The sequence below is a fragment of the Dryobates pubescens genome, chromosome 26 (genome assembly GCF_014839835.1).
Source record: "Dryobates pubescens isolate bDryPub1 chromosome 26, bDryPub1.pri, whole genome shotgun sequence".
NCBI lineage: Eukaryota > Metazoa > Chordata > Aves > Piciformes > Picidae > Dryobates > Dryobates pubescens.
The window spans coordinates 12,826,813-12,850,353 of NC_071637.1; the positions used below are offsets into that span (position 1 = coordinate 12,826,813).

Sequence of the window (23,541 nt, forward strand, 5' to 3'; positions counted from 1 at the left end):
AGCCTAAATTATTTGGCAGCATCATCTCACATCACAGCTGAGGGGAAAAAAATAATTTGGGATAAAAAGGAATGAAAATCCTTCCTGCTGGCAGGCTCATCAGATAAACCAAGGGATAAATGGGCATGGAAACCTAGCTAGGCTTGCTGCAAAAAAAATCTCTGGACCCCATGATTGGATTGTAATTAACAAATGTGGTTTTTTTTTCCCCCCTTTCTTTCTTTTTTTTCCTTTTCATTCTCTCCTTTCAAAAAACCCCTGTAGGATGTAAATTTTCCCACTGAGTCAATGCAGGATGAAGAAGGAGGGAGCCAGCCTCCATAGCTTGGTGGGTTGCTAACTTCAAAGCTGAATTTAGCGGTCTGAATGTCGCTGCCGTTATTGCTGGGGAGCTTTCAGCTGCATCTGACAGGCAAACTGGCTCACAGTGTGTGAGTTCAGTGGGCATGTTGCTGTGTTTGAAGAAATCTGCTGCTAAAACTGACAGGTGGCACATCAGCATCAGTTCCACAAATGGCAGCAACTGGATACAACCTCAAGCAACCTTTTCTCCCTGTTTTCTGCAACGAGGGGAGCAGAGCCACCAAAGTCACCAAGAATTTTCTGTGTGCAAGAACTGCAGGATCTGGTCTAAGCATCTGATATGAGACAGCATTTTTAAGTACATATGTGGGCTGGGTGTTACATTTTTTGCAAAATCATGGCCCAAAACCAAGTAAAGATAAACAGGTCATGAATATATTTAGGCTGGGAACCAGAAGAACAGCCTTCTAGTTGGAGGAACTCCTAGTATTAAGATAAGGCACTAGAAATTTCTGTAGAGACTTTTACAGCCTACATAGAGAGTGGATGGTGATCCAGCAAGCCTCATGGGGTGGTCTTTAGATGTCAGGGAGGATGATGAGTAATGCAATGTTCATCCAGAGTTGAATATCCCCTCTCTCCTGAACAGGCTCTAATCCAAGGACCTTGTCCCAGCGATGCTATCATGGTTCACCTCTTTTAAATCCTCTCTTTCAATTAACACACCCAGAGGGAACCAGCATTCTTGGAGCTAAGCTTCACACTCACCACATCAATCTAAAGACCAGTCACTGTGGTTTTGAGGACTGTGCATTCTCCTGAGCTCACCTTCCCCCTCCTACTTAGGAAATCTCAGAACATTCCTGGAGGTACCATTCCCTGCATGTAAGAAATGATGAAATCCTGCCTCACTGCATTCACACTTTGGACCACTCCTGCTCCCTGCTGGCACATCCACCTCCATGGCTCCTCTCCTGCATCCCAGTGTTGGCTCAAGCTGTTGGCCCCAGCACTACATTAGCCACACAACCTGCAACAGTTTTAATCTGCCTCCAGTCAGTTCCAGTTGGGAGTCCTGGTTTCTCCTGTCCGCTGCTGGAGCGAGGTGACCGTGTCCTCTGGATTCCTGGGTGCTCACTCACAGTGGGTGACGCAATCCTCTGCTCTTGCTGCACATTTCACGTTGCAGCAAAGTTGCATGCTGAGCCCCAGGAGGCAAACACTGCCAACAGACCTCTGTGCTGAGAGCTGTGCCTTGGAAAGTGACTCAGGCTCTCCTGTGTCACACTGAGGGTTTAAAGCCCATGGAGCTGATGGGTTTAATTGTGGAGCTCTGCACTTGGGGGGACTGTGTGCTTGGGTCATGAAAAATGTGTGTGGTGATTACATGAGGATTTGTGAATGAGTGAATCAAACCCTCTCCCTGAACCACTGCTCTACATGCAGTTAGTAATAGATCAATAATCTTCACAGGAGGATCTTACAAAGTGTGTTTCCTTGAGAGATCCCCCTGGAGATCAGCACATTGGGCAGCAAGTTTGGTAAGAGCAGGGAGTATGGAAGTGGGGAACTCTCCAAGGGTTGGCATCAATGTACAAAGCAGAGCAAAAAAGCTGTGATGCCAAAGGGATGCAGAAGGAATGTGCACTTCAGCTCAAAAATTCCTATAATAAAATATGCTTAAGATGAAGGAGCAAAGGAACTCTCCAGATCTTTCCCTTCCAAGAACCACCACTGCATGCTGGGCTTGCTAAGCCTATCCACAACTTTACAGCCTCCTTTCAAAGGTGTAAAGCCTTGCCCCTGTGCTCTGTCCTGAACACTTAAGTTGTCCCTGCCTCCTCCAAGCTCCCAGCTGTGCCCTGCAGAGCTGCACGTGGGGCTGCCTTGGTGCATGTGACCTTGTGAAGGACCTGCAAGAAATGCACAACCCACTTAAATTCCCCAAAGAGGACTTAAGCAAGACTTCAGTAATGCTTGGAATGAGGTTTCCTGTGGTGAGCTGAGGATTGAAGCTGTGTTTCCAAAGCCAGGACTATAAATGGGCATTACTGACTGATCAGATCATGGTTGATAGGATTTCACTGTGGAGAAGGTGGTGCCCAGTCTCATGAAAAAGGCATGAATTAAGCCACCTTCAAAGTATTTATTGTCATAGAGACAATACCACTGTGGAATACTGTAAAGGGACAGAATCTGATGTGCATTTCTCTATTTTTTGGTGCTTTCTGTTCCTGCCTTGCAGCCAGCTGAGTCCCCAGCACAGTTCCCTTTTGCTCTGAGCTCATCAGACTTCCCTCTTTCCTGCACGACATCATCTTCGTCACACACACAACAGAGGAACCTTTGTGTGGTGGCAGGAGGGTTTTTTTTTCTGAGATGGAAATTGCTATTCATGGCTAGACTTGCACAAACTTATTTCTTAGGAAATTTGCAAATGAAGAGTCACTGAAAATGTCACTTCACTGCTGGGCTTCGTGGGAGGCTGATGCACAGGGAGAACCAGGGCAGGTCTGCAAGCTGAGAGCGGTGTTCAGTTCTGGGAGAATCATAGAATTGTTTGATTCAACAGGTACAGATACCAAGGGTCAGGAAGCAGAAGAGTGGTGATGGTCTGCTACCAGAACTGCTTTGCATGATGGGCATTAACAGAACCACTTGTTGAAGGTCTGGATGGACTGCAAGTGAGCAGAGACGCTTGCACCATGTCTCTTCCCGATCCATGTGCCATTTCAAATAGTTCCTGACCTGAGCAAACCCAAGCTGTGCTCTGAACCCATCCCTCTGGGAAACCAGTTCACTGGCCCAGTGGTCTGACCTGCATGGTGTCACTGATGACATCAGAGCTATAATTTGTCTAAACAAACCAAAAGGGAGCGGCCAGTCTCCTGGAAGGACTGATCTGTTTCACGGGACAGCTTCTCTTCTGCTTTATTGTTCCATGGGTGGTAACTCATGCACTCCAAGGGTAGTGCCAATGGCTTTTTGGGGATCATTGTGTAAAACATCCTTCTTGTGATTAACAGAAATGTGGCAATCAAAGCAGTCTAACCCTGCAAAAAAAAAAAAGGACTGGTGCACAGATTACCCTTGGAGTCATTACCCAAACACCAGTGAAGTTATGAAAAGGCTGCTAATGCTCTCAGGGAAGTCAGGATCAGCCCACGGAGCTGGACACTTCCCACTCTGGGAGGACTTGTCAGTGCTAGGCTAATAATTGGACTTGATGACCCTGAAGGTCTTTTCCAGTCTTGGCAATTCTGTGATTCTGTGTGCTCCTGCCAACACCTCACCTTGAGCATAACTGAACCTGCCTAGAAAAACCTTCTCTGTGGAGCTCCAGATCTCTTTACAGGTCTCAGATTGCTTCCTTCCAGTGGAACAGTTCAAGTCTGAGGCTGCCTGTGTATCACCAAATCAATACACACATTTATCTGTCAAGAATGTCTTGGACAAAAGACTGACAAGCTTAATTGCAAGAATTAATGGCCTTCAGCAATTATCCATGTTTCTGGAACATGGGAGGGGCAGGTGACATCAAGCCAGGGACTGGGTGTGAGCAGAGTTTCCAAGGCTGGATGAAATGCAGTGTATGAAGTTTATTTCTCTTCAGCACTTTACTCAGAGCTGACAGACCTTTTTGTTTGTTTGGTTGGTTTTGTTTTTATAGTTTTGGGATGTCCCTATCTCTGAAATACGTGTCCCTGCCAGCCCCTCCAACGTATCCTGCATGGAGATATAAGGCATCAGCTGAAAATCCCTGCTGGAAAAAGGCAAGGAGCAACATAAAAGTCCATTAAATGAAGTTGAATGCTGTAGTGCAAGAAAAGAAAAATCTCTGTGGAAAACCCAGAAATTGAGGAGTTCATTATTGTTGGCAGGGCTTCTGCACATTTTGCTTATCAAGGGTTTGTCATAGGGATTATTTTATAGGCACATGAAGACCCCTCCCTTCTTCAGGTCTCCTGCTCCCAGGCTGCCTCCCTGCAGTCTGAGGGGCCTCTTCATGGGATTCCAAGATTTCACATTCCCCCCCCTTGGTGGGGTGTTACTACAAGGCAGATTTAATCAGCTTTTCATGTGTGTTCAGAGCTGCTCTGGGAATTGCTGCCCCCTGCAAGTCAGGCTGAGCAAGGGACATACGGAGTGTTGGCTGCTTGGGACTGAAAAGGGAAGGTGCAGTCCTGTGAATGGGCACACAAACCCACATTTAAATAGAAATAACTGCAGAGAGGGCAAGTACCCTCTCTGGCACTTCTCCTCTGGTCTCTCTCCATTTTGATGCTGTTCTCCACATGTGTTCTAGGGGCACAGAGGGCAGAGAGGGCAAGTACCCTCTCTGGCACTTCTCCTCTGGTCTCTCTCCATTTTGACACTGTTCTCCACACGTGTTCTAGGGGCAACCCAGCCTGGCTCGTGGTACAGGGTTGTGGCTTCAGGGGTGCTCACTGAAGCCCTTTTCATCCCACCTCCAGCCAGAGAGCCTTGATGCCGAAAGGAAGACTTGCCCATGCTTAATGCACCAGAAAAAATTGTTTAAGAACAGTCTATCCACATCAAAAGAAGCTCCAGGCAATCCTGCCAAGGTCAGCGTGGTATGCTGAGCTGGTGCTCTGCTGAGAGCCACAGCTGGGTCTCACACACCTGCCTTTTCCAGGCATGCAGGACACCTTGGGGAGAGGGGGCACACAAGCCCTCCCTTCCCATGCTCTTCTCCCCGCCCTCTCCAGTGACATGTGCCCCCTGTGCACCCATCTCTGCTCCTCACTTCACTTGAAAGGAAAACAGCAGACTTTCTCTGGGTTATCCACACATGTATGAAACCTGGGTAGGGATTTAATCAATGGAGGTTTGTTGAGCTTGGTCACCCCGCTCCAGCCAGCCACCAGGAGCATCGTACGTGGGGAGAGGGTCTGGGAAGTCCGTTCTCCTTCAGTGAAATCCTAGGGAAGAGCATGGTCCTGACTCAGAGTGAGTGCTGCAAAGAGTGTCTCCTCTTCCAACAGCAGTCAGAGGGGCTGCTCCAGTGCTGAGCTGAGGCCATTAAGTCTGCTGCTCCACCAGCAGTGACCTGACTGCTCTGGGTATCACCTGCACGGCTCTTGCCCAGCCTCTCCTGGGGCACCAAGTGAGGGTTTTCAGGTTGCTCTACTCATTAATGAGTCCTTATGGATTGCCCTCTGGCCCAGCACAGCAGGAGGAGTTGCTCTCCCAGCATGGGTGGGATGCTGAGGTCTCTGAGCCCTCTCCTTTGGTCTGCAGTGTCTGTGTCCCTTCTCATCCTGCGCTGCTGCTAGCTCTCCTCAGAGGTGGTGTTGTGAGAAGTGGAGCAGTTCTCTGGTTCCTTCATGACCCCTGCTGAGCACTGTTCCACTTTGACTTTCTTTCTTCCTCTCATGGACTTCCTAGCTCCTGTGAACAGAAAGATGAGCAAGGGAGTTAACCACAGAGCAATGGATTTACAGGTAATGAGGTCAGTATGGCTTCATCCCAAAATAGGGATGGCACAGGAGGAAGCAAAGCTCGGCAAAGGAAGGATGAAGAGAAGGCCTTCTCACACCAGATATGCACAGGTACCTGGAGGAGGCTTCTGTGATGCTGGAAACACATGAAGCAGACAGAAATGGGCAGAGAACTGACCTGGTGCAGGAGTGTTCCTGAGAGGGTCCCCCTTCCAGTGTGGTACATGGCACACACCACATGCTGAGAGAGGCTATGCCTCTCCTTCACCCCACTCCTGCCACAACTGCATCCAGCCCTCACCTGGGATATGCCCATCCAGTTCTGCATGGTGCCCATCGTGGGCACCTAGAGAAGAGAAGGTTCTGGGGGGCCCTTTTTTGTGGCCTTTTGGTGCTTAAAGGAGCCAGTAAGAAAGATGGGGACATGCTCTTCATCAGGGCTTTCTGTGACAGGGATCAGAAGTTTAAACAAAAAGAGGCAGATTCAGACTAGAGAGAAGGAAGAAATTTTTTACACTCTGGGTAGTGAAACCCCAGCCCACCTTGCCCAGAGAGGTGGTAGATGATCCATCCCTGGAACAATTCAGGGTCTGGTTGTCTGGGGCTCTGAGCAACCTCCTCTGGTTGCAATTTCCTCCCTGCAGAGAGATTGGACTAGATGACCTTTAAAGGTCTCTTCAACCCAAACCATTTTATGATTCCTGCTTAAACAACAGTTCTCTCTACATTTACTGTTGGGTCAACCCTTTCCTGTCTTTACAGATGGTACAAAGGTTTGGTTTTGTGGGTTTTTTTTTGCAGCAGGGGTTTCTGACAGAGCACTTTTTAAGGCCTGACAGACACACTGTCATGTCCTTGCCCTTATCAGGAACAGTTTTCAGCTTATTCACCTGTAGAAGACACAGGTACAATACATTCCTGTGTCAGCAGGGAAACCTCTACAGCCATGCTAGAAAATCAACAGAGCTGGCAGAAACCTTTCTCTGAACATCAATAACTCACCCCTGGGAATTTGGCCTTCTCCAGTCACCACCTCCTTGACCTGCTAAGCAAACAGGAGGGTCGTAGCCCTGTTAGCTTAGGTGTGGGGAGTGCTCTCCTGACCACCCTGCTCAGGCTCCCCTGGCTAACCATTAGCAGAGGCTCCTCTGGCTGGAGATACAACACTTGCCAAAACACAGGGCAGTGTGTCTTACTGCAGGGAAACGAAAGACTCCGCTCTGTCACCTTGGGCAAACATCTGTTTGCAGCTTGGTGTGCACTTGGTGGGGGAGCACCCTCCTCTCTGCTGCAGGGAAAGTGGCTGGTGCCCTTGGGCATTTCTCACAGGAGCCCCTGAAGGAGCAGCAGAAGTTCAAGCCCTGAGCTTGAACTCCTCTTCCCTACCTTTTGTCCAGATATCCTGTCCCCTTTTTCTCTTCTTCTGCAGCACGTGAGCTTTGTCTTTGGTGCAAAAGTATTTCCCATCAGTCTGGGCTTCTTGCAGGATATCATCTTCATATGGGGCAGCCACCTACATCAATGAGAAGAGAAGTCAGTCTCCAAATCACCCTTTGACTTTCTCAGGGAGCTGATGGTCCAGCAGCATCTCTGGGCACCTTTGTGATCATTTGCTACAAGGTGGTGATGAAGGCTATTATCTTTGACTAGATGGGAAGAGGGATATCTCTATCCCTCAGCATCAAGTTGGGTAACTCTAGGAATGGGGTTTGACACCTTGTGCAGGAAGAGACATCACCTCTTGGAGTGAGCTTGGGCAGGAGCAACCTGTCTTACATCTCTTGAGAGCGACAGCCCAAGATAATGGACCCAGGAGAACAAACAAACCTCACTATCCGTCGTGTCTGGCTCATCAGATTCCTGCTTCCCAGACTCAGCATCCTCATCATCTAAGGAAACACAAAAGGAAAGGGGTTTGGCTGGCAGGTGGCCCAACAAGCTCATGAGCAGATGCAGAGCCACTAACCCAGGCCCTGAGGGCCATCAAGCTATAAACTGTGCTGCAGAGCAGAGACAATATGAGCTGTGTGGCATGAAATTAATGTTTATGGGACATCCAGCAGGACTGTGTTGGAAACCAGCTTGCAGTAAAGCTGTATCCATAGGACTCTGGTACCCCAAGGTCACAAGCACTGCTTCAAGTCTGTGGTCGTGTGCAGGCTGGGAAGCTGAGGGTTGTTTAAAAGCCCAGGCTGCACCTTCCTGTTTGAGACCCAGATGAGAAGTTTGTCTGGGTCAAGGGCTGTAACTGACCATCCTGAAGCTTGCTGCTGGGGCTGATCTATGGCTCTTGGCAGGGAATGTGTGCTGAGGAGCAGAGGAATGAAAGGTTGAGGAGAGCTGCTTCTCTCTCCAGCAGAAGGGGTTTGCTGCACACAGGTCCCAAGGCTACACAACTGCAGCCACATACCTGGACACACCAGACATGCACCAGACCTTTGCCCAGTGCTGCCCAACCAGGGGCTGAGCCCTGCTGGTGGTGGCATCACCCTGTCTGCAGCCACAGTGGCACACCCCTGCGGGCTGCCGGAAGGGCTGGGGACAGAGCTGTGCCCTCTTCCAAGGGCATTCCAGGACATCAACACTTCTTGCTCCTGACACCCAGGTCTAGCCAGGGTGGGACTGTGGACAGGGTAGCCTCCCTTGCTGCCCCTGCCCGTGTGGGAGAGCAGATGCTGCTGCTGTTGGACAGAGCCCCTGTATCCCTATCCTGTCCTCACGTTATCCTTCCATGGGTTAAGGTTCACTAGGAAATGCAGAAGAATTTGTGCATTGTTTCCTGGGCTTTGTGTCAACCTAAAGGTGAGAACTGAAGAAAGTCCTGCATTCCCACACCCAGAATGTAATCAGCTGAAATTCCTCTGCTATGATGCTATCTCCTTAGCATGTAAATCACAGAGGACTAACCCCCTGCCTGCCTTCCCCCCTTAATATTTTCTTTCCACTGTGCACAATCCTGCTCTGGAGAGTGTTCCCAAACCGCTCTGACACGCCCAGACCAACTAATCCAGGAGAGCTCAACTTTCTGGCCGAGCCGGTAAGGCTGGTAGGGAGCAGCTCCCAGCAGACGTGCTTCCTGCTCTGCTGCCCATGGCTGCTGCCTCCCACCCACCCCAGCAAACCCAGCACCCACATCCTGTGGCATTTGGGCAGGGAGAAAGCGCCGCGTGTCCCCAGACTGAGGGCACTGCTGGTCGGGGGAATGGAAAGGGCTTTCACGGGTGCAGGGAAAGGGAGGAGAACATCCTGTCCTACTTGCTGCAGATACCAGCATCCCTCCCTGCTCAGCCCTACAAGCTGTGCTGGCACAGGGCGTTGGAACCAGGGGGCATAGATGAGGATGAGTTTTCCAGTGATAATCTTGGAAAACACTTGTATTTTCCCCACTTGTGCTGGGGTGACTTCTGAGCTTCTGCTTCCCTGAGAGGGGTGGGTAATGCTGGAGCAGCAAGGCTGCCTTGGAGTGGGCATTGCCAGTGGGTTGGTGCTAAACCAGCCTCTTTAGCTCCTGGAGAACACTGTGCCACCCAGCACAGTGGAGGATACGCTGCAGGGTGTATAAGGGCACTGCATGAGTGGCTCCTCGTCTGTACTGAGCAGAGATACTGTGCTCTTCTCCAGAACAGCTGGGGTTATTTTCTCCCTGTGGATACTGAAGCTGAATTTTGGGCATCTTTAAGGCTGAAAATTGAGCCCTTAATGACACAAATGTGAAACTCTACGTTCCCTCAATGGTCTAAAAGAACTGGGATCCAAGAGCACCTTGGGTCCATGGGAGGGTGTCCAGTACTGGTTCACTACTGGTTTGGTCAATGTGGGTTGCAGGTGCTGCAGAGCCCATCACAGAGAGTTCCTGCAGCAGAATGCACCTTTCCCTTCTCAAACATCACATTTGCCTGGGGCATTTTACCTGCTTCTTCCTTCTGTACAGTGGCAGCTGGCCTCACCCCAGTCTCCGGAAGAGCCTCAGGGTCACTTGGTGAGGAGCTGTTTGTTGGATGTGCCTGGGAGAGCCTGAGCTGTAGGATAAAAGGAACACAAATGCTGCCTTCACCAGGCAGGAGGGAAGAACCAACCCAGCCCCTGCATGATGACTGTGAGACCCTTGGCAACAAGCATCACAGAGGTGTTCCAATGTGGTCATGGCACCAGCCTGTGGGATGGGGCACAGGCGCTGCCTGGGTTTGGACCCAGATAGAAATGCTAGCTGGGCGCTGAAGAGGAGGGGATGTGAGCAACAAGGGCCAGGGCTGAATGGCTGTGGCTTTGCTCTGTGCAAATATGTCCCAGTACCCTTCCCATGTAGCAAAGCCATCCTCCCACAGGACATTAATAGTAGTCATAATGGTGCCAGCACCAGTGCCAGACACCCTGGGGAAAAGGGGCCACAGTTGCCAAGCATGAGCTGTACTCACCACAGTTCCATCCTCCTCCTCCTCCTCCTCCTTCTCAACAGTACCAGGCAGTGTCCGGGTGGCTTTGGACAAGCAGTGGTGGAAGCAGAAGTCATCCTGCTCTGCCCCATGCCTCCTGCAGGGCCCATGGGCTGCTGGCACAGCAGGGCTCTGCCGTGGGCTGCCAGCTCCCTGCAGCTCCCGCCGGTTGTGCCAGCCTGACTCCCTGCCACGGCTGGAGTCTGACAGATCCAGTGGTGCATCTGCACCATCATCCCTTGCCACCTTCACCTTTTCTCGGAGCTCAGAGCTGTCCTGGCTCAGCCAAAGCTCCTTCTCTTCCTTCCCATCTGCAGCGTCCTCCAGGAAGGACTTTTCCTCCTTGCATCCCAGCACGATGCTTGGCCATGGGGAGAGAGGTCTCTCCTCAGATGTGGGCTTTGGGTCTCCACCTGCCCGCTGGCTTGCCTGGCACTGCTGCATGAGGAACTGCTGCAGCCGCTCCCTCTGCTTGAGGAGGTGCAGCTTCTCCTCCAGGTGCTGGTCCCTGACGTACACCATGGCAGCAGGGAGCTTCAGCAGGGCCGCGCGATCTTCCCAGCCGCTGCGCGGCCGCGGCCGGCCCTCGGCGTCCTTGGCCCTCAGCAAGTGACTGGAGAAGCTGCTGCCATCCCTGTCTGCTGAGCCACGGCTGCTTGCCAGCCCCAGCTGGTGCAGGGAAAGGTGCTTGTGGAGGAGGCAGAGCTGCTCCCTGCGGGTGCTCAGTTTTAGGTGCTCATAGGATGGAGTGATCTTGGGAGAGTCTGGCTTGCTTGCTGCTAAATACCTAAGAAAAGCAGGAAAGAAATAATCAGAGAATGGGTTGGGTTGGACATGACCTTTAAAGGTCATCTAGTCTAACCCACCCTGCAGTCAGCAGGGATGTCTGCAACTAGAGCAGGTTGCTCAGAGCCCCAAACCTGACCTGGAATGTTTCCAGGGATGGGGCATCTCTCACCTCTCTGGGCAACCTGGGCCAGGGTCTCATCAGCCTCTCTGTAAAATAGTTTCTTCCTTCTCTCGTGTCTGACTCTCCCTCTTTTAGCATAAACCCACCACCCCTTGTTCTGTCCCAACAGGCCCTGCTAAAAAGTCTGTCCCCATCTTTCTTATAGGTCCCCATTAAGTACTGAAAGGCCACAGGAGGCTCTTCCCAATCATGTTAATTAGTGAATTTTCCTGTTATTTCCCAGCTCCTGCAGGTGATGTCCATGGTCTCTTCTGCTCTTTGTTGCCTTCTGCTGTTGGCATCATGCTTGCCTTTGGGTTGTGTGCTGGGGAGGAGGATTCTGGTGGCTGTGGTGGTCAGGCAGCCAGCAGTGGGTCTCCACACTGCAGGAAACCATCACCATCTCACCACCCAGCAGGGCTCTCCTGTCCCTGGGCCAAGCAGCTCCAGGCAGGGGGTCAAGGGACTGCTCATGTGAGCACTGCTGCTGAGAATTCACTTGTCAAACCATGTTCTACAATCAGAGGCATCCTAACTTCCCCTCACTGGGCTTTCTTAGTGCCTTGATGGGTCTGAAGACCTCCAGGACAGGGGAGCAGCCCAGCCTGTCCTGCTCTTACTCAATGGGAGGTTTTGACAGCCATGCTAAGGTCAATGTGGTTCACAAACCTGTCCTGCAAAGAGATTCCATATGTGCAAGCTATTCCCTGGAATGCTCAGGAGATCTGCTCCCTCTCTGGGCAACTCTCTGTCTCTACAGGTGAACTCACTGGCTTTGCTCAGCCCTTTGGGCTTCTGGAAGTGGTGGGGAGGATAAGCTGGGGAAGTGCTGAGCCCTGCAGAAAAGTCCATGAGAAGAGATAAGGACGAGCTGGGATTGTGGCCTCCTGTGAGGCAAGTCCTTCTCCTCCAGGCTGGAGCTGAGGCCACCCAGTTCACTTCATGGGTCTGTCTGATGAAGCTGGAGTCTGTCTGATGAAGCTGGAGTAAGGAGGAGCTGATCTTGTTGGGCTGGATTCCAGACATTTTTTGCTGGTGTAAACTGGGAAAATCTGCTCCCACTTCTCCCTCCCTCCCTGCTCCCTCCCCACCCCTGGTCCCACCCCCCCCAACTTCAAGGTTGTGGGAGAAGTCTGGAGATAAAAGTGGGCAGATACAGTGAATACTGGCCACCTCACTACAGTCTGGCCAGAGGGACAGCTGCAATGGGCCACACCATAACCCATGAGCTGGTAACTCACGCCTCAAGGCTGGGGCTGTGCTCCCTCTCTGGGGGAAGAGGAATCTTCCTTGCTGGTGGGGACACTGCTGATCCTGGAGGACTTTTCTCCAGGAGGCAAGGTTTGGAAGCTGGTCTCACCAGGGCTATGGTTCCATGCAGCTGGTTGGAGATCCTCTGGGATGCCTGCAACAGAAAGTCCAGGTGAGTTGTGGTATGCACCCCAGGCTAAGGGGAGCCTCACCAAGCACAGATGCAGCTCTTCATCAGCATGAACAAGACAGCTCCTAAGTGCTCTGTTTGATACAATTCTGGTCCACACTTCAGCTACATTTTTATTGCTTTTCCCAGGAGAATTCCCTTTCACATTTTCAAGTGGGATCAACAGTACTCTTTATATGTTAGCTGAAGTGATTTGTAGCCCAGGAGGGCTTGTACCTCCTCTCGAGCCAAGCCATGATTCAGTGGCTTAACCAAGATAAGACCCTGCAAATTCCCCTGACCCTTAGTCAGGCCACTAGACTTCATTCATGCAATCTGCTGGCACACACTGATTTGGTGTGTGTATTTCCAGTGGAGTACCTGGCTGTGAGGCCAGGACATCATCATTTCCATCATGAAAGACTCACCACATGTTCCGACTTGATTTTCCCCTGCCCACCTGGAGATGTCACCAGCCCTTCCTGCCATCCCTATTAATTATCCTCACAGCTGCCTGCAGCCTTACCAAAACCCCTTTTCACCTGCTCTTTCAAGTTTTCTGTGGAGACCAGGTAAGCAAAGCCTGTGCCAAAACAAAGGCAACTATGTGGGTGTGGACATGATCTTGAGTTCCCACGACCAGGAAAGGGACTCCAGATCCTGCAGTCTCATCTCCTAGTGCCCAGTATCACCATACCAGTCAGCATCCCTCAGCTGACACCATGCTGTCTGTGTTTTAAAGGCATGACAGGCTTGCATCAACACACAAAATGGCAACCAGCAAATGCCAGGCCCTCGGAAAAGACCAATATTCATTATGCTGCAGATGGAGAGACATCTGTGATGCTCTTGGGCAGGGCTGCTGTGGTGTATTTGTTCTCAGTACCCACAACTCCCACAGTTTACATGCTCTCCAGGCTTTTCCAGCACACACAATGCTCCAGCTCTTTGCTTGCTCAGATCGTGGAGAGCTGACTCTTTAACTTGGGTGGCTCAGCACCACCTATCTCACCAGGTCCTTTGCTCCTCAGAGCTTTCCTCAGCAAGACATCTGAGAGAGGAACCAGAGTCATGGGCAGAGGAGTCAAGGATGCTACAGGTGTTGTCATGGAGGATAAATACAGGAGCAAACAGAGATGTGAACACTCACAGCAGGGACAGGAGGCTGTGCACTGCTCCAAAAGCTTTGCTTGCAAGTGAGTGGCAATTTCTGCAGAGAGGATGCCTCTGGCACTTGGCAGGTACCCTCCTGGGCTCTGGCATTGGCAAACTGCTCAAGTCTGGATAATTGTTTCACCCTCTAAGTGTCTTCTGTTCTTTTCCTATCCCAGTCCAGTTCAGATGACCACAGTGGTGGGGAGAAGGCCTGAGGATATCAGGCTACCTCCAACAACTCACCATTTCTGTGAGGCTGACTTCTTGGAAGACAGTGCCTGGAGAAATCCTACTGCTTGGAGAGCTTCTCTGTCCTGCTGGCTTGTCTGCAAAAAAAGACACAGACAGCCATCATGATGGTCCCACAGAGATGGTACAGGCTGCCCTGCCCTGTGACCTGCTGGATTCTCACAGCCTTCCAAGGATGCCACTGGCTGGCACCAGCCACCTCTGACTGAAGATTTTGAGCCAATTTGTCCATCTACCTTGAACCAGCACCTGATTTAATGCCCCCTCCACTGCACGTGTGGGTGGCAGCCAGGCAATGAGATGGTCTCTGCATGAGGTGGCTGGTGGGTCCACAGCACTCATCTTACAGTGAAGGCACCTAGATGCTCTCTTGCTCTAACACTGAGCAGAGTGTTTCTCCCTCAGAATTAATTTCCATCCCCAGCAGTTACTCTGTCCATGGCAGTGTTGGTCCATCTGAGCTGCCAAGAGCTTGGACTTTGCTTCCCAGACCCTTTCCCAAAGCAGTTACCCTTCCCACTCCCAGGTCCCTCATGGGTGGCAGGAGCCAGCAGCACTCACCTTCTTCCAGCTCAATGCCTGGCACATCCTGGTGAGCTTCATCTGCCCCTTTGTGAACTGCTTTCTCAGTGCAGGCATTCCTGCTTGGTGGGGACAGCAAAGCCAAGGGGGAGCTGGGAGTGGAGCTGCTTTCTTTGGAGGTGACTCCCAGGTGCTTTGTTGTATCCCTGTTGAAAGGAAGAGGACACAAATGAATGAGAGGGGCAGGAGAAAGGTTTGAGAGCTGCTGTATGAGGACCTCTGAGTTATGGAGCCTGATACATAAATATCCATATTTAAATCTATCTGTATGTGGATATACCAGATCCCCAGACTCACCTCCTTCCACTGCAGCTTATCACTGGCTCAGCTGCAGTGTGAGGCATGGGACAGAGCCAGCAAGACAGCTCCAGGTCTGATTTCCCCACTTGTCTGTGGGTAATGTTGCAGGAAGCCACAGCATTGGGTAAGCCAAAACCCAACTGTGGCTATTGCAAAAGCTCTGTGAGAACCTGTAGGTCCCTGGCTGGGCTTTCAGCCTGATGTAGGGCTGGATTCAGCACAGGGATGTGGTGACTGCCTCCCTTCACTATATTGACCTGTAGGGGCTGATGCTCTTGGTCACTATGATGGAGTCACTGAATTCTGGAGATCCAGAGCAAAGTCCTGGACCCTGGTGCCTAGATGGGTGTTTGGCTGGAAATCTTCCTACCCAATAGCTCAGGGAAGAACAGAGCAAAGCAGGAGCACTCAATGCTCAGCAGCCTACCCAGCTACCCTGCAGCTCTGAAACACCTCAGGCCTTGGGAAGCACCAGGGAGTATAAGCAGAAGTTTCTCTTTAAGCAGATGGTGATCCTGTGCTCCAAAGAAAACACATTTCTGAACTAATCCCTCCGTGCTAATTCCTCTGCACTTTAAAACCCCTGAGGAATGAGCTGATTTGTATGTATTGGCCAGCCTGGCAGGTTACTTGGCTTTCAGCACAGTGCTCTGCTAGGGTATGAACCTGTTGGTGCAGATTGCTTCTCCCTCTTAACCCTGTCTCAGTCCCTTCTGTGTCACTCTCCTTCCTCCCAAACACAGTCTTCTTCCTGCAGGACCTCTCTGGCTGCTGAAGGAGGGGAACTGGTGCCATGGAAGCCCAGGCTGATGTCCATGGCCAAGGTGAGCAGCCCAGGGCTTTGCTTTTCCCACACAGTCCCTCATAGAAGGGTGTTGAATATCTTTGTTCCTCAAAAAAGGAATCCTTGGATACAGATGAGCAAGGGTATGAGCAAGGACCTAGAGATCATTATGGGTGTTTTGGTGTCTGACATCTACAGGAATCATGGAATGATTTGGATTGGAAGGGATCTTTAAAGGTCATCTAATACAACCCCCGTGCAGTCAGCAGGGACATCTTCAACTGCACCAGGTTGCTCAGAGCTCCAAACAACCTGACCTGGAATGTGTTCAGTTATGGGCCAGGGTCTCACCATTCTCACTGTAAGAAATCTCTTCCTCCTCTCTAGTCTGAATCTTCCTCTTTCAGTTTCAAATCATTATCCCTTGTCCTGTCCCAATAAGCCCTGCTAAAAGATCTGTCCTCATCTTTCTTATAGCTCCCCTTCAAGAAGATCTTCCTGGAGCCTTCTGTAGAATCTGTAGGAATTAGGTGCTGAAATTCTCAATTTGGACACAGTCCTGTGAGGATCATGGAATTGCCAGGTTGGAAAAGATCTTCAGGGCATAACCTAACTTCTCCCTGCCTCTGTCCTTACCCAACACCCTCATGATGAATGAAACCCAGGAGAAGACTTACTCTGGGCTCTGGAGCCTCTTCAGTTCTTCCTTGAGAGTTTTGTTCTCTTCCCTCAGACGATTTGTCTCGTTAGCTGTGGGAACACAAGTTGTGCTGAGGATTCAGCACTGCAAGGAAAGGGCTGCTGCCCCTCACAGTGTGCTGGGGAGCAGGGGGGAGGAAGGAAAGGAACCAGGTTTTGGAAGGATGCTGAATTTCCTTTCTCCTCTGAAAATACACTGGGACTAAGGGATAACAAGAGGTAACTTTCCAACTTGGGTTTGGTCAGGACTGGGGGCTGCTTGCAGCCTGTCTGGCTTGGGCAGAAAGAACAATGAGGTGGTGGCTGTGGCACAGTGGGGTGGATGTAGCTGGCATCCTGCCCATGAACACCAGAATCACCTCTAACTAGCAGGTATTGTGTTAGGGGCAGGGCTGGAGGCTTTAGGGAATTGGATGAAGGTCAGAGGGGCTGCGAGCAGCCAGGCACCACAGCAAGTGAGAGCAGGCAGGCTCCAGGGCAAGGTGGGCTGCTGCCTTGGCTTGCTCCTGCTCAAAAGCGGCACTCGGAGGGCAATGGCATGACAGAGAAGATAAAGCAAGGGCTGCTGGCACCTCTGTGTCCCTTCTGAGGCCTTATCTCCTTTGCCCCCATGACCCTTTCTGGGCCAAGCGGATCCCCAGGGAAAAACACTCGGAGCCTGAGTGGCGCTGGGAGCTCTGCCAAGGCTTGGGAGAAGATCCATCACACGTGTTGCTTGATTTCCAGTTATCCATGCTGAGCTGCTGCTGTGACTTCCCTGTCTTTACAAGAGTGTTGCTCTTGCCCTGCCAAATGGATCTTTTTTCCTGGCAGCTCTCATGGCTTGGCCAGCTCCCGGCTGCTCTCAAGTGTGAGATGCAGAGAGCTGCAAGCCCCAAGCTCTGCTGCTTCATGTGAGAAGTTACCTCTGCTTGGAGGGGACATGGACTGCCATCCACAGTCATGGTCAGGTGTGATTTTTCCAGGCCCCCACACACACATTGGCTCCATCCCTTCTCTCTGCCCCCAAACCCTTCTGGGTATGCAGCTGCTGGACAGGCTCACACACAAACATCTGGGAGAGGCATTAACTGAGCAAAGACCCAGCCAGGCAAAGCTGAGCTTACAGCAAGTGGTGGTACCTACTGAGGATGAAGATGTGCTGCAGGCTCTGGAAATGGGAGGTCTCATACTCATTCTGCTTCTTTTTTGCCAGCTCCTGGGTGACCATGCATCTGTCACAGAGACCTGCTCGCAGCCTGGAGGAACACCCATGGCCAGCAGCTTGTTACCACACAGTTCCCAGCAGGCAAATAAGCTCCTGCTTTCCCCATGGAGAAGTGGAAACACCCAGAATTGGTAAAAGGGGTTATCACCCATGAAACCCAGCACTTCCACCCCTTTAGATCCAATCTCACCACCATCAGCTCAGGAAAGCTCCTCTGCACTTTCCCAAGTTCCCCAGCATCCAAGTATGAGCACAAAAGAGGTTCTTGTGCTACAGCCCCATTTTGGGAATGAAGCAAACCTCAAACCTCTCTCTCATCCCTGTTAGGATGAACTCTCTGCCACCAAACAGAACCTTACTGAGAAATCAGTCTTACCTGTTTTCTAACACCTTTATATTCTCTTTAAGGACCTTCTGCTGTTCCCTTAATTGGTGGTTTTTAGCAAACAGCTCTTCAATTCTCTGGGTATCACTAATTGAAGAACCAGAACAAAGACAAGAGGGTTATTGGATTTCTCCCCCACATTTGTGCCTTTCTCCACAGTGCCCTGTCAAGGGGAAGGATTTCTGCCCTGAGCATACCATGCTGTGCACACCAGGGTGGCTGAATTGCTTTTTCTTGTGTGGCAGGAGGAGAAACAAATGTGTTAGAGCCCAGAAGCTGCTGTTCAACACCCACCCTTGAAGTTAGCAGCTTGCTTTGTCCCAGTTTATTGCTTCCCGAGACAGTAAGTATCTATTGGCATAAGCATCACTTACTGGTGGAAAGGCAAACTGAAGGTGGGCTGGGATTACAGACTCACAAAATTGGTTTGGGTTGAAAAGGTCATCTAGTCCAGCTCCCTGTGGTCAGCAGGGAGATCTGCAACTAGAGCAGGTTGCTCAGAGCCCCAGACAACCTGACCTGGAATGTTTCCAGGAAGGGGAAGTCTACCACCTCTCTGGGCAACCTGGGCCAGTGATTCACCACCTTCAGCATAAAAAACTGTTTCTTTATATCCAGGCTGAATCTCCCTCTTTTAGTTTAAATCCATCACCCCTTGTCCTGTCACAATAGGCCCTACTAAAAAGTCTGTCCCTATCTTTCTTATTGGCACCTTTAAGTACTGAAAGGGCACAATAAGCTCTCCCTGGAGCCCTCTGTTCTCCAGGCTGAACAACCCCAACTCTCTCAGCCTTTCTTCATCGCCCCAAGCCCTGCCTTGTGCTGGGGACTTGTACAACTGAAGTCATCAGAATGTTTGAATTTAGCCAAGCCATAAGGGTAAATGGTGATCTTGAAATCAGGCAGCCTCAGAGGGGTGCCCCAGAGGTGTGAAATGAGCAGGTGTGACCTCCCTTCCACCTCACATCCCACCGTGGTGTGGGCAGAGCAGCTGCGGCATTGCTCACCGGCACTTCTCCGTCGTCAGCTCCGTCAGCTTGCTCTGCAGACCTGCAATAATTAACAGAGAAGGAGAAGTGGGTATTTATTGCCAGATCCCTGGCACTTTGGAGACAGGATGCAGTGATGGAATTTCAGGAGAGTGCCTGGCTGTGCAGAAACCTCATCAATTGCCAAGCCTTACTTCTGAGGAGGAATAAGCAGTAAGCAGCATCACAGTTTAATGGAGCTGGAGAAGCTGTACAAAATGTGAGCACATTTGGCATTTTCCACTGTTTAATGAATCTGCATTTTCCTCCCAGCCCCCCCAAAAAGTCTGTTTTGGTTTTATTTCTCATTTCAATATGCATTTCCCAGGTGGGCCATATTTTATAGCTCTCAGTGCTGCAAAGCGTCTTGGAGGATATTTACAGCTGAAGGAGAGCAGCTTTCCTTGATGGATCTGCAGATGTTTCATCTTGTCAAATCCATTTTATGCAAAGTAGATGTAAACATGTGGTTTAAATTGCTCAACAGTTTCCTCTAAGTCTCACATGGCTTGAAATTACTCAAGAGAAGAATGAATTCATAAGCCAGAATCCTCCAAAAATGCTGTTGTTTTGTTCATAATATTGATACTGGGAATTATTCTAATAGGAAAACAATTGGAGCTGGCATTCAGTTGCTTAACCTAATGGTTCTTATTTAAATAATGCATGACCTGAGGAATAATTTATTCCCTGTAGGAACAAACTATCCAGCCTGACTCTGAGGTTTGCTTTAACGGAGCTTCATACTCTGCTGCTTCTGTCTTATAGATTATTGCGTCTTTCTACTTTCCCTTGGATCCCTCAGTATTCAAATATAATCCAATCCATGCTGCTTGGAGAAGGTGCCCAGCAGAGTGTACAACCTGCAAACCTCACAGTTCACCTGTATCACCAACCCTGGCAGTGAGAGCAGTCAAATCCCTCATGATTAATGCTTGAAGCAAATGGGATCTGTGCAGGGAGTGAGCATGTCTGTGCTACCCAGGAGCATCAGGTGCAGAAATGCCCTCGCTCTTCTGTCGCTCCTAATCATCCAAAAAGTTACTGATTTTACCAGTGAACCTCATTCTCCACTAAGGTAGAGGTACAGAAGTGCCATCAGAGGATGTGCTTCCCTGAGGGCCAGGCTTGGACCCTGTAGCCCCCTCCATCCCTGTGGGTGGTGCTTATTGAGCCCTAATTCCCAGCGCTCCCTAATCCGCACCCGCTCCTGCTCCCTTCAGGCTATTGGAAACCAGACAGATCAAGAAGACATTACAAAGACATGGTCCTTGGCCACTTTTGCATAAGACTTCTCAAGGCTCCTTACCTTGGACCTCTTTCTCATGGATTTCCTTGAGCTTATTCAGGAATTCTGCAAAACTCTCTGCAGTCATGTTCAGGGCAGTGCCACGCGCTGGGTTGCTTCCAGCGGAAAGATGCCTTTGCCCTTCAAATTATTCAGGTTTCAGTCTAAAAGAGAAACCAAAAGTCCAATGAAAGAGAAGTATCTTGTGTATGTAGTGCTCTGCAGAGTCACAGAAACAGGACAAAGCCCAGAAAATGAAATAATTTGCTAAGCCACATACATGCCTAAAGCAGGGGGGCAATTTCCAGACCTAGCCACCCTGCCTCAGCCCTGGGCTGGGGGCAGGAGCAAAGTGGAAGAGCACTGAAAGCCCAGCTGAATAATCAAAGTCTTTCCTCTACTTTTTGAGCTGTTTAAATCACATTTCTCTGGGATGAGGCAGGGTAGGGCGCCTTCTTGAGGAAGGGGTCCCAGAGCTCGTGTCAGAACCACATTTCTGGGGGCTGATGATGGGAAAACTCCTGGCGGTTTTGCTGCTTGAACCTAACGGATCCATCTCCCACCAGGTCCTGAGATGCTCCCAAGCATGCCTGCCCCCTCTGGCAGCACACATACTCCTACAAAGGCAACACACTCCTCTTGGCCATCCCACTAGCTCCACCCAGACTACCTGTGTGGCTGCACCCACTTTGAGCCCTTGTGAGACACCAAACTGAGTGGCATTCACCCCATTTGACAAAGAAACCAGAAGTGATGTGCAGAACTGAGCCCCACAGGAAGCCTGGTGGGTGCAGAGCACACAGGGCTAGATGTAAGCTGGGGCACCCTGGCGTCTCTGCTCTTCCTTCCCCTCCCTCAGCTTCCCTGTTGATTTTGTGGGGTTTTAATGTTCCATCAATCTGATCACCATCATTTAGAGTATCAATAATCAGATAAAGTGCTCTGCTTTTTAAAAAACATCTTGTTATCTTTCTCTCTCTGTTCTTTTTTTTTGGTTGGAAACACCCCCAAACAACAGAAGTGAAGAGCAACCCAATATAGCCCAGCACAGTAAAGCTAGGAAAGGCAGTCAGCAAACAAACAGCCTGAAAGGAAAGTGGCTATCTTTAATAATTTGAAGGCTCCTTAACATTTTCTGCCCTAATTTTAGGATTTTTAGAGAATTTTTGCCCTGATTTTAGTAATTTAAAATAATTGCTGCCCTAATTTGAAGAATCCTTAAGAATTTCTGCCCTGACTTGGGGATTTTAAAAGAGTTTTTTGGCCTAATTTTCAGAATCCTTAAGAATTTCTGCCCTCATTTGAAGAATTCTTAAGAGTTTCTGCCCTGATTTTAGGATTTGTAAAGAACTTTTTGGTCCTAACTTTAAGAATTTAAAAGAATTTCTGCCCTCATTTTAAGAATTTCCCTCCAATTTTTAAGCATTTTTAAGGCTTTCTGAACTCATTTTAAGGATTTTGCCCTGGTCCCATACATTTGGTAGTTACTAGCAGGGATGGAAGGCAGAAATTCTGGAGATGAGAAAGCTCATCACATGCATGAAGACCTTCTTCCTCCCCAGGATGCTGATTTGGGGATAAACTCTGTCCTTTCCATCAGCCACAACCTTGAGGAGTCTCCAGATTCTCTGAAATAGCTCTGGACCCAGGTTGCCTCTTGGACCATGGTTGTACTGAGGAGGAGTGTGTGTCTGAGGTGTTCAAGAGGTGATTGGACGTGGCATTTGGTGCCATGGTTTAGTCATGAGGTCTGTGGTGACAGGTTGGACTTGATGATCTTTGAGGTCTCTTCCAACCTTGGTGATTCTGTAAGCATCCCCACAGAGCATCATGGAGGCTCCCCTGGGGTTTGAGCAGGAGGGCTGTGCCACCTCCCTACCCCTCTGAACAAGTCAGCAAAGCCCTGCCCACCTTAGCAGGTCCTCTGGGACCCCCAAAATCACAGTGGGAGACGAATGACTTCCACAAGGGCCTGCAGTGACAGGATGAGGGGCAATGGCTTCAAACTAGAGAAGGGCAGATTTAGATTGGCTATCAGGAAGAAGCTCTTCACTATGAGGGTGATGGAACACTGGAACAGGTTGCCCAGGGAGGTGGTTGAGGTCCCTTCCCTGGAGATATTCAGGGTAAGACTCAACGAGGCCCTGGGCAGCCTGATCTAGTTGGGGATGTCCCTGCTGAGTGCAGGGGGTTGGACAGGATGACTTTTGGAGGTCCCTTCTGGCCTGAGCCATTCTATGATTTCAGGATCACACCCAGCGCGGCTCCGTGCCGGCAGCCTGCCTGTGCCTTTATCTGCATGCAGAGCAGAGGTGTGCCGGCTCGGCTGCATATGCAAGATGTGGGCAGGCAGAGCTGGGAGAAGAAACTTTCCCCTAAAGCATCTGATTTTCAAAAGAAATGAGGCACGTGCCAGCGAGCAGAAGCAGCGAGCTGGGGTTGGGAGCTCAGGTGCTAGGATCAGTGCAACAACTGCCTGCACGCAGCCATCTCCCGCTCACTCCATTTGACTTCCTGAGCAGAGATTTCACTCTCTGGCAAAACAATTTATTTGTTCCCACTTCCCTGGGCAGAACCCACCCTTCCCCACGGCTAGCTGATCTCTCCCAGCCAACAAAAGCTATCCATGGCACGGCACAGCTTGCTGGGGCTCGTGCAGCTTGGGATCGGTCACTGCAAAAGGGGTTTGGGAACCGATCACTGCTGATCAGCCCCAAAGCTGTAGCTGAGAAATGAGCCAGGGGAAATGGTACCCAACTCTGCTCCAGAGAAGAAAAAATACCCCCCCTAATGTTAATGGGAAGCACTTCCCAGCACTGTTGACTCTTAAATTGAGCCAGGCAAAACACCTTCCTGGGGCTGAAGGGAGGTTGTGAGACCCATCACTGCTGTCATGGGGCTGAACCCTCTGAGTGATGGCTGGAAAGGCTTTGAAGTGCTCAGGCACTAATTCCCACTGCATTCCCCAGTGCTATAAACTGGGAACAGCTTGCAACTGGGAGCAGAGCTGGCGCCAGCCACGAGGGCTCCTGAAGATGCTCGCTGATGCCAGATCAGCTCTTGCCCACCTTGGTGCTGCCCTCGCCCCGAGGCTGTTGTCTGGGAAGGCTGAATAGCACCCAGCTTTTAGTGCCATGGGGCTTCAGCTGAGGCATCCTGGGAAGGTGACATCCAGGCTGGGGCTGGTGCCAGCCCGTGGTTTGGGAAGGGAGGGCTGGGCTTGGATGTGGCTGGAGGTGGAGGGTGCGGGGGCAGCCCAGGTGCTCAGCACCGGATCCAGATCCCTGCTGTGGTGAC

General features: G+C 50.5%; 1 protein-coding gene across 1 annotated transcript; it reads right to left on the reverse strand.

The window, feature by feature from the left end:
* Positions 1 to 5,596: 5,596 nt before the first annotated feature.
* RBBP8NL (RBBP8 N-terminal like) lies at positions 5,597 to 20,332 on the reverse strand. The gene is made up of 13 exons (XM_009909960.2): positions 20,266 to 20,332; positions 18,936 to 18,978; positions 17,920 to 18,015; positions 17,462 to 17,574; positions 16,315 to 16,387; positions 14,533 to 14,699; positions 13,966 to 14,048; positions 12,389 to 12,552; positions 10,181 to 10,985; positions 9,676 to 9,784; positions 7,593 to 7,654; positions 7,152 to 7,278; positions 5,597 to 5,715 (listed from the first exon to the last, which is right to left on the reverse strand). The coding sequence occupies exons 1-13, from the start codon at positions 20,330 to 20,332 to the stop codon at positions 5,597 to 5,599; spliced, it is 2,028 nt and encodes a 675-aa protein (XP_009908262.2).
* Between the last annotated feature and the right edge of the window lie 3,209 nt (positions 20,333 to 23,541).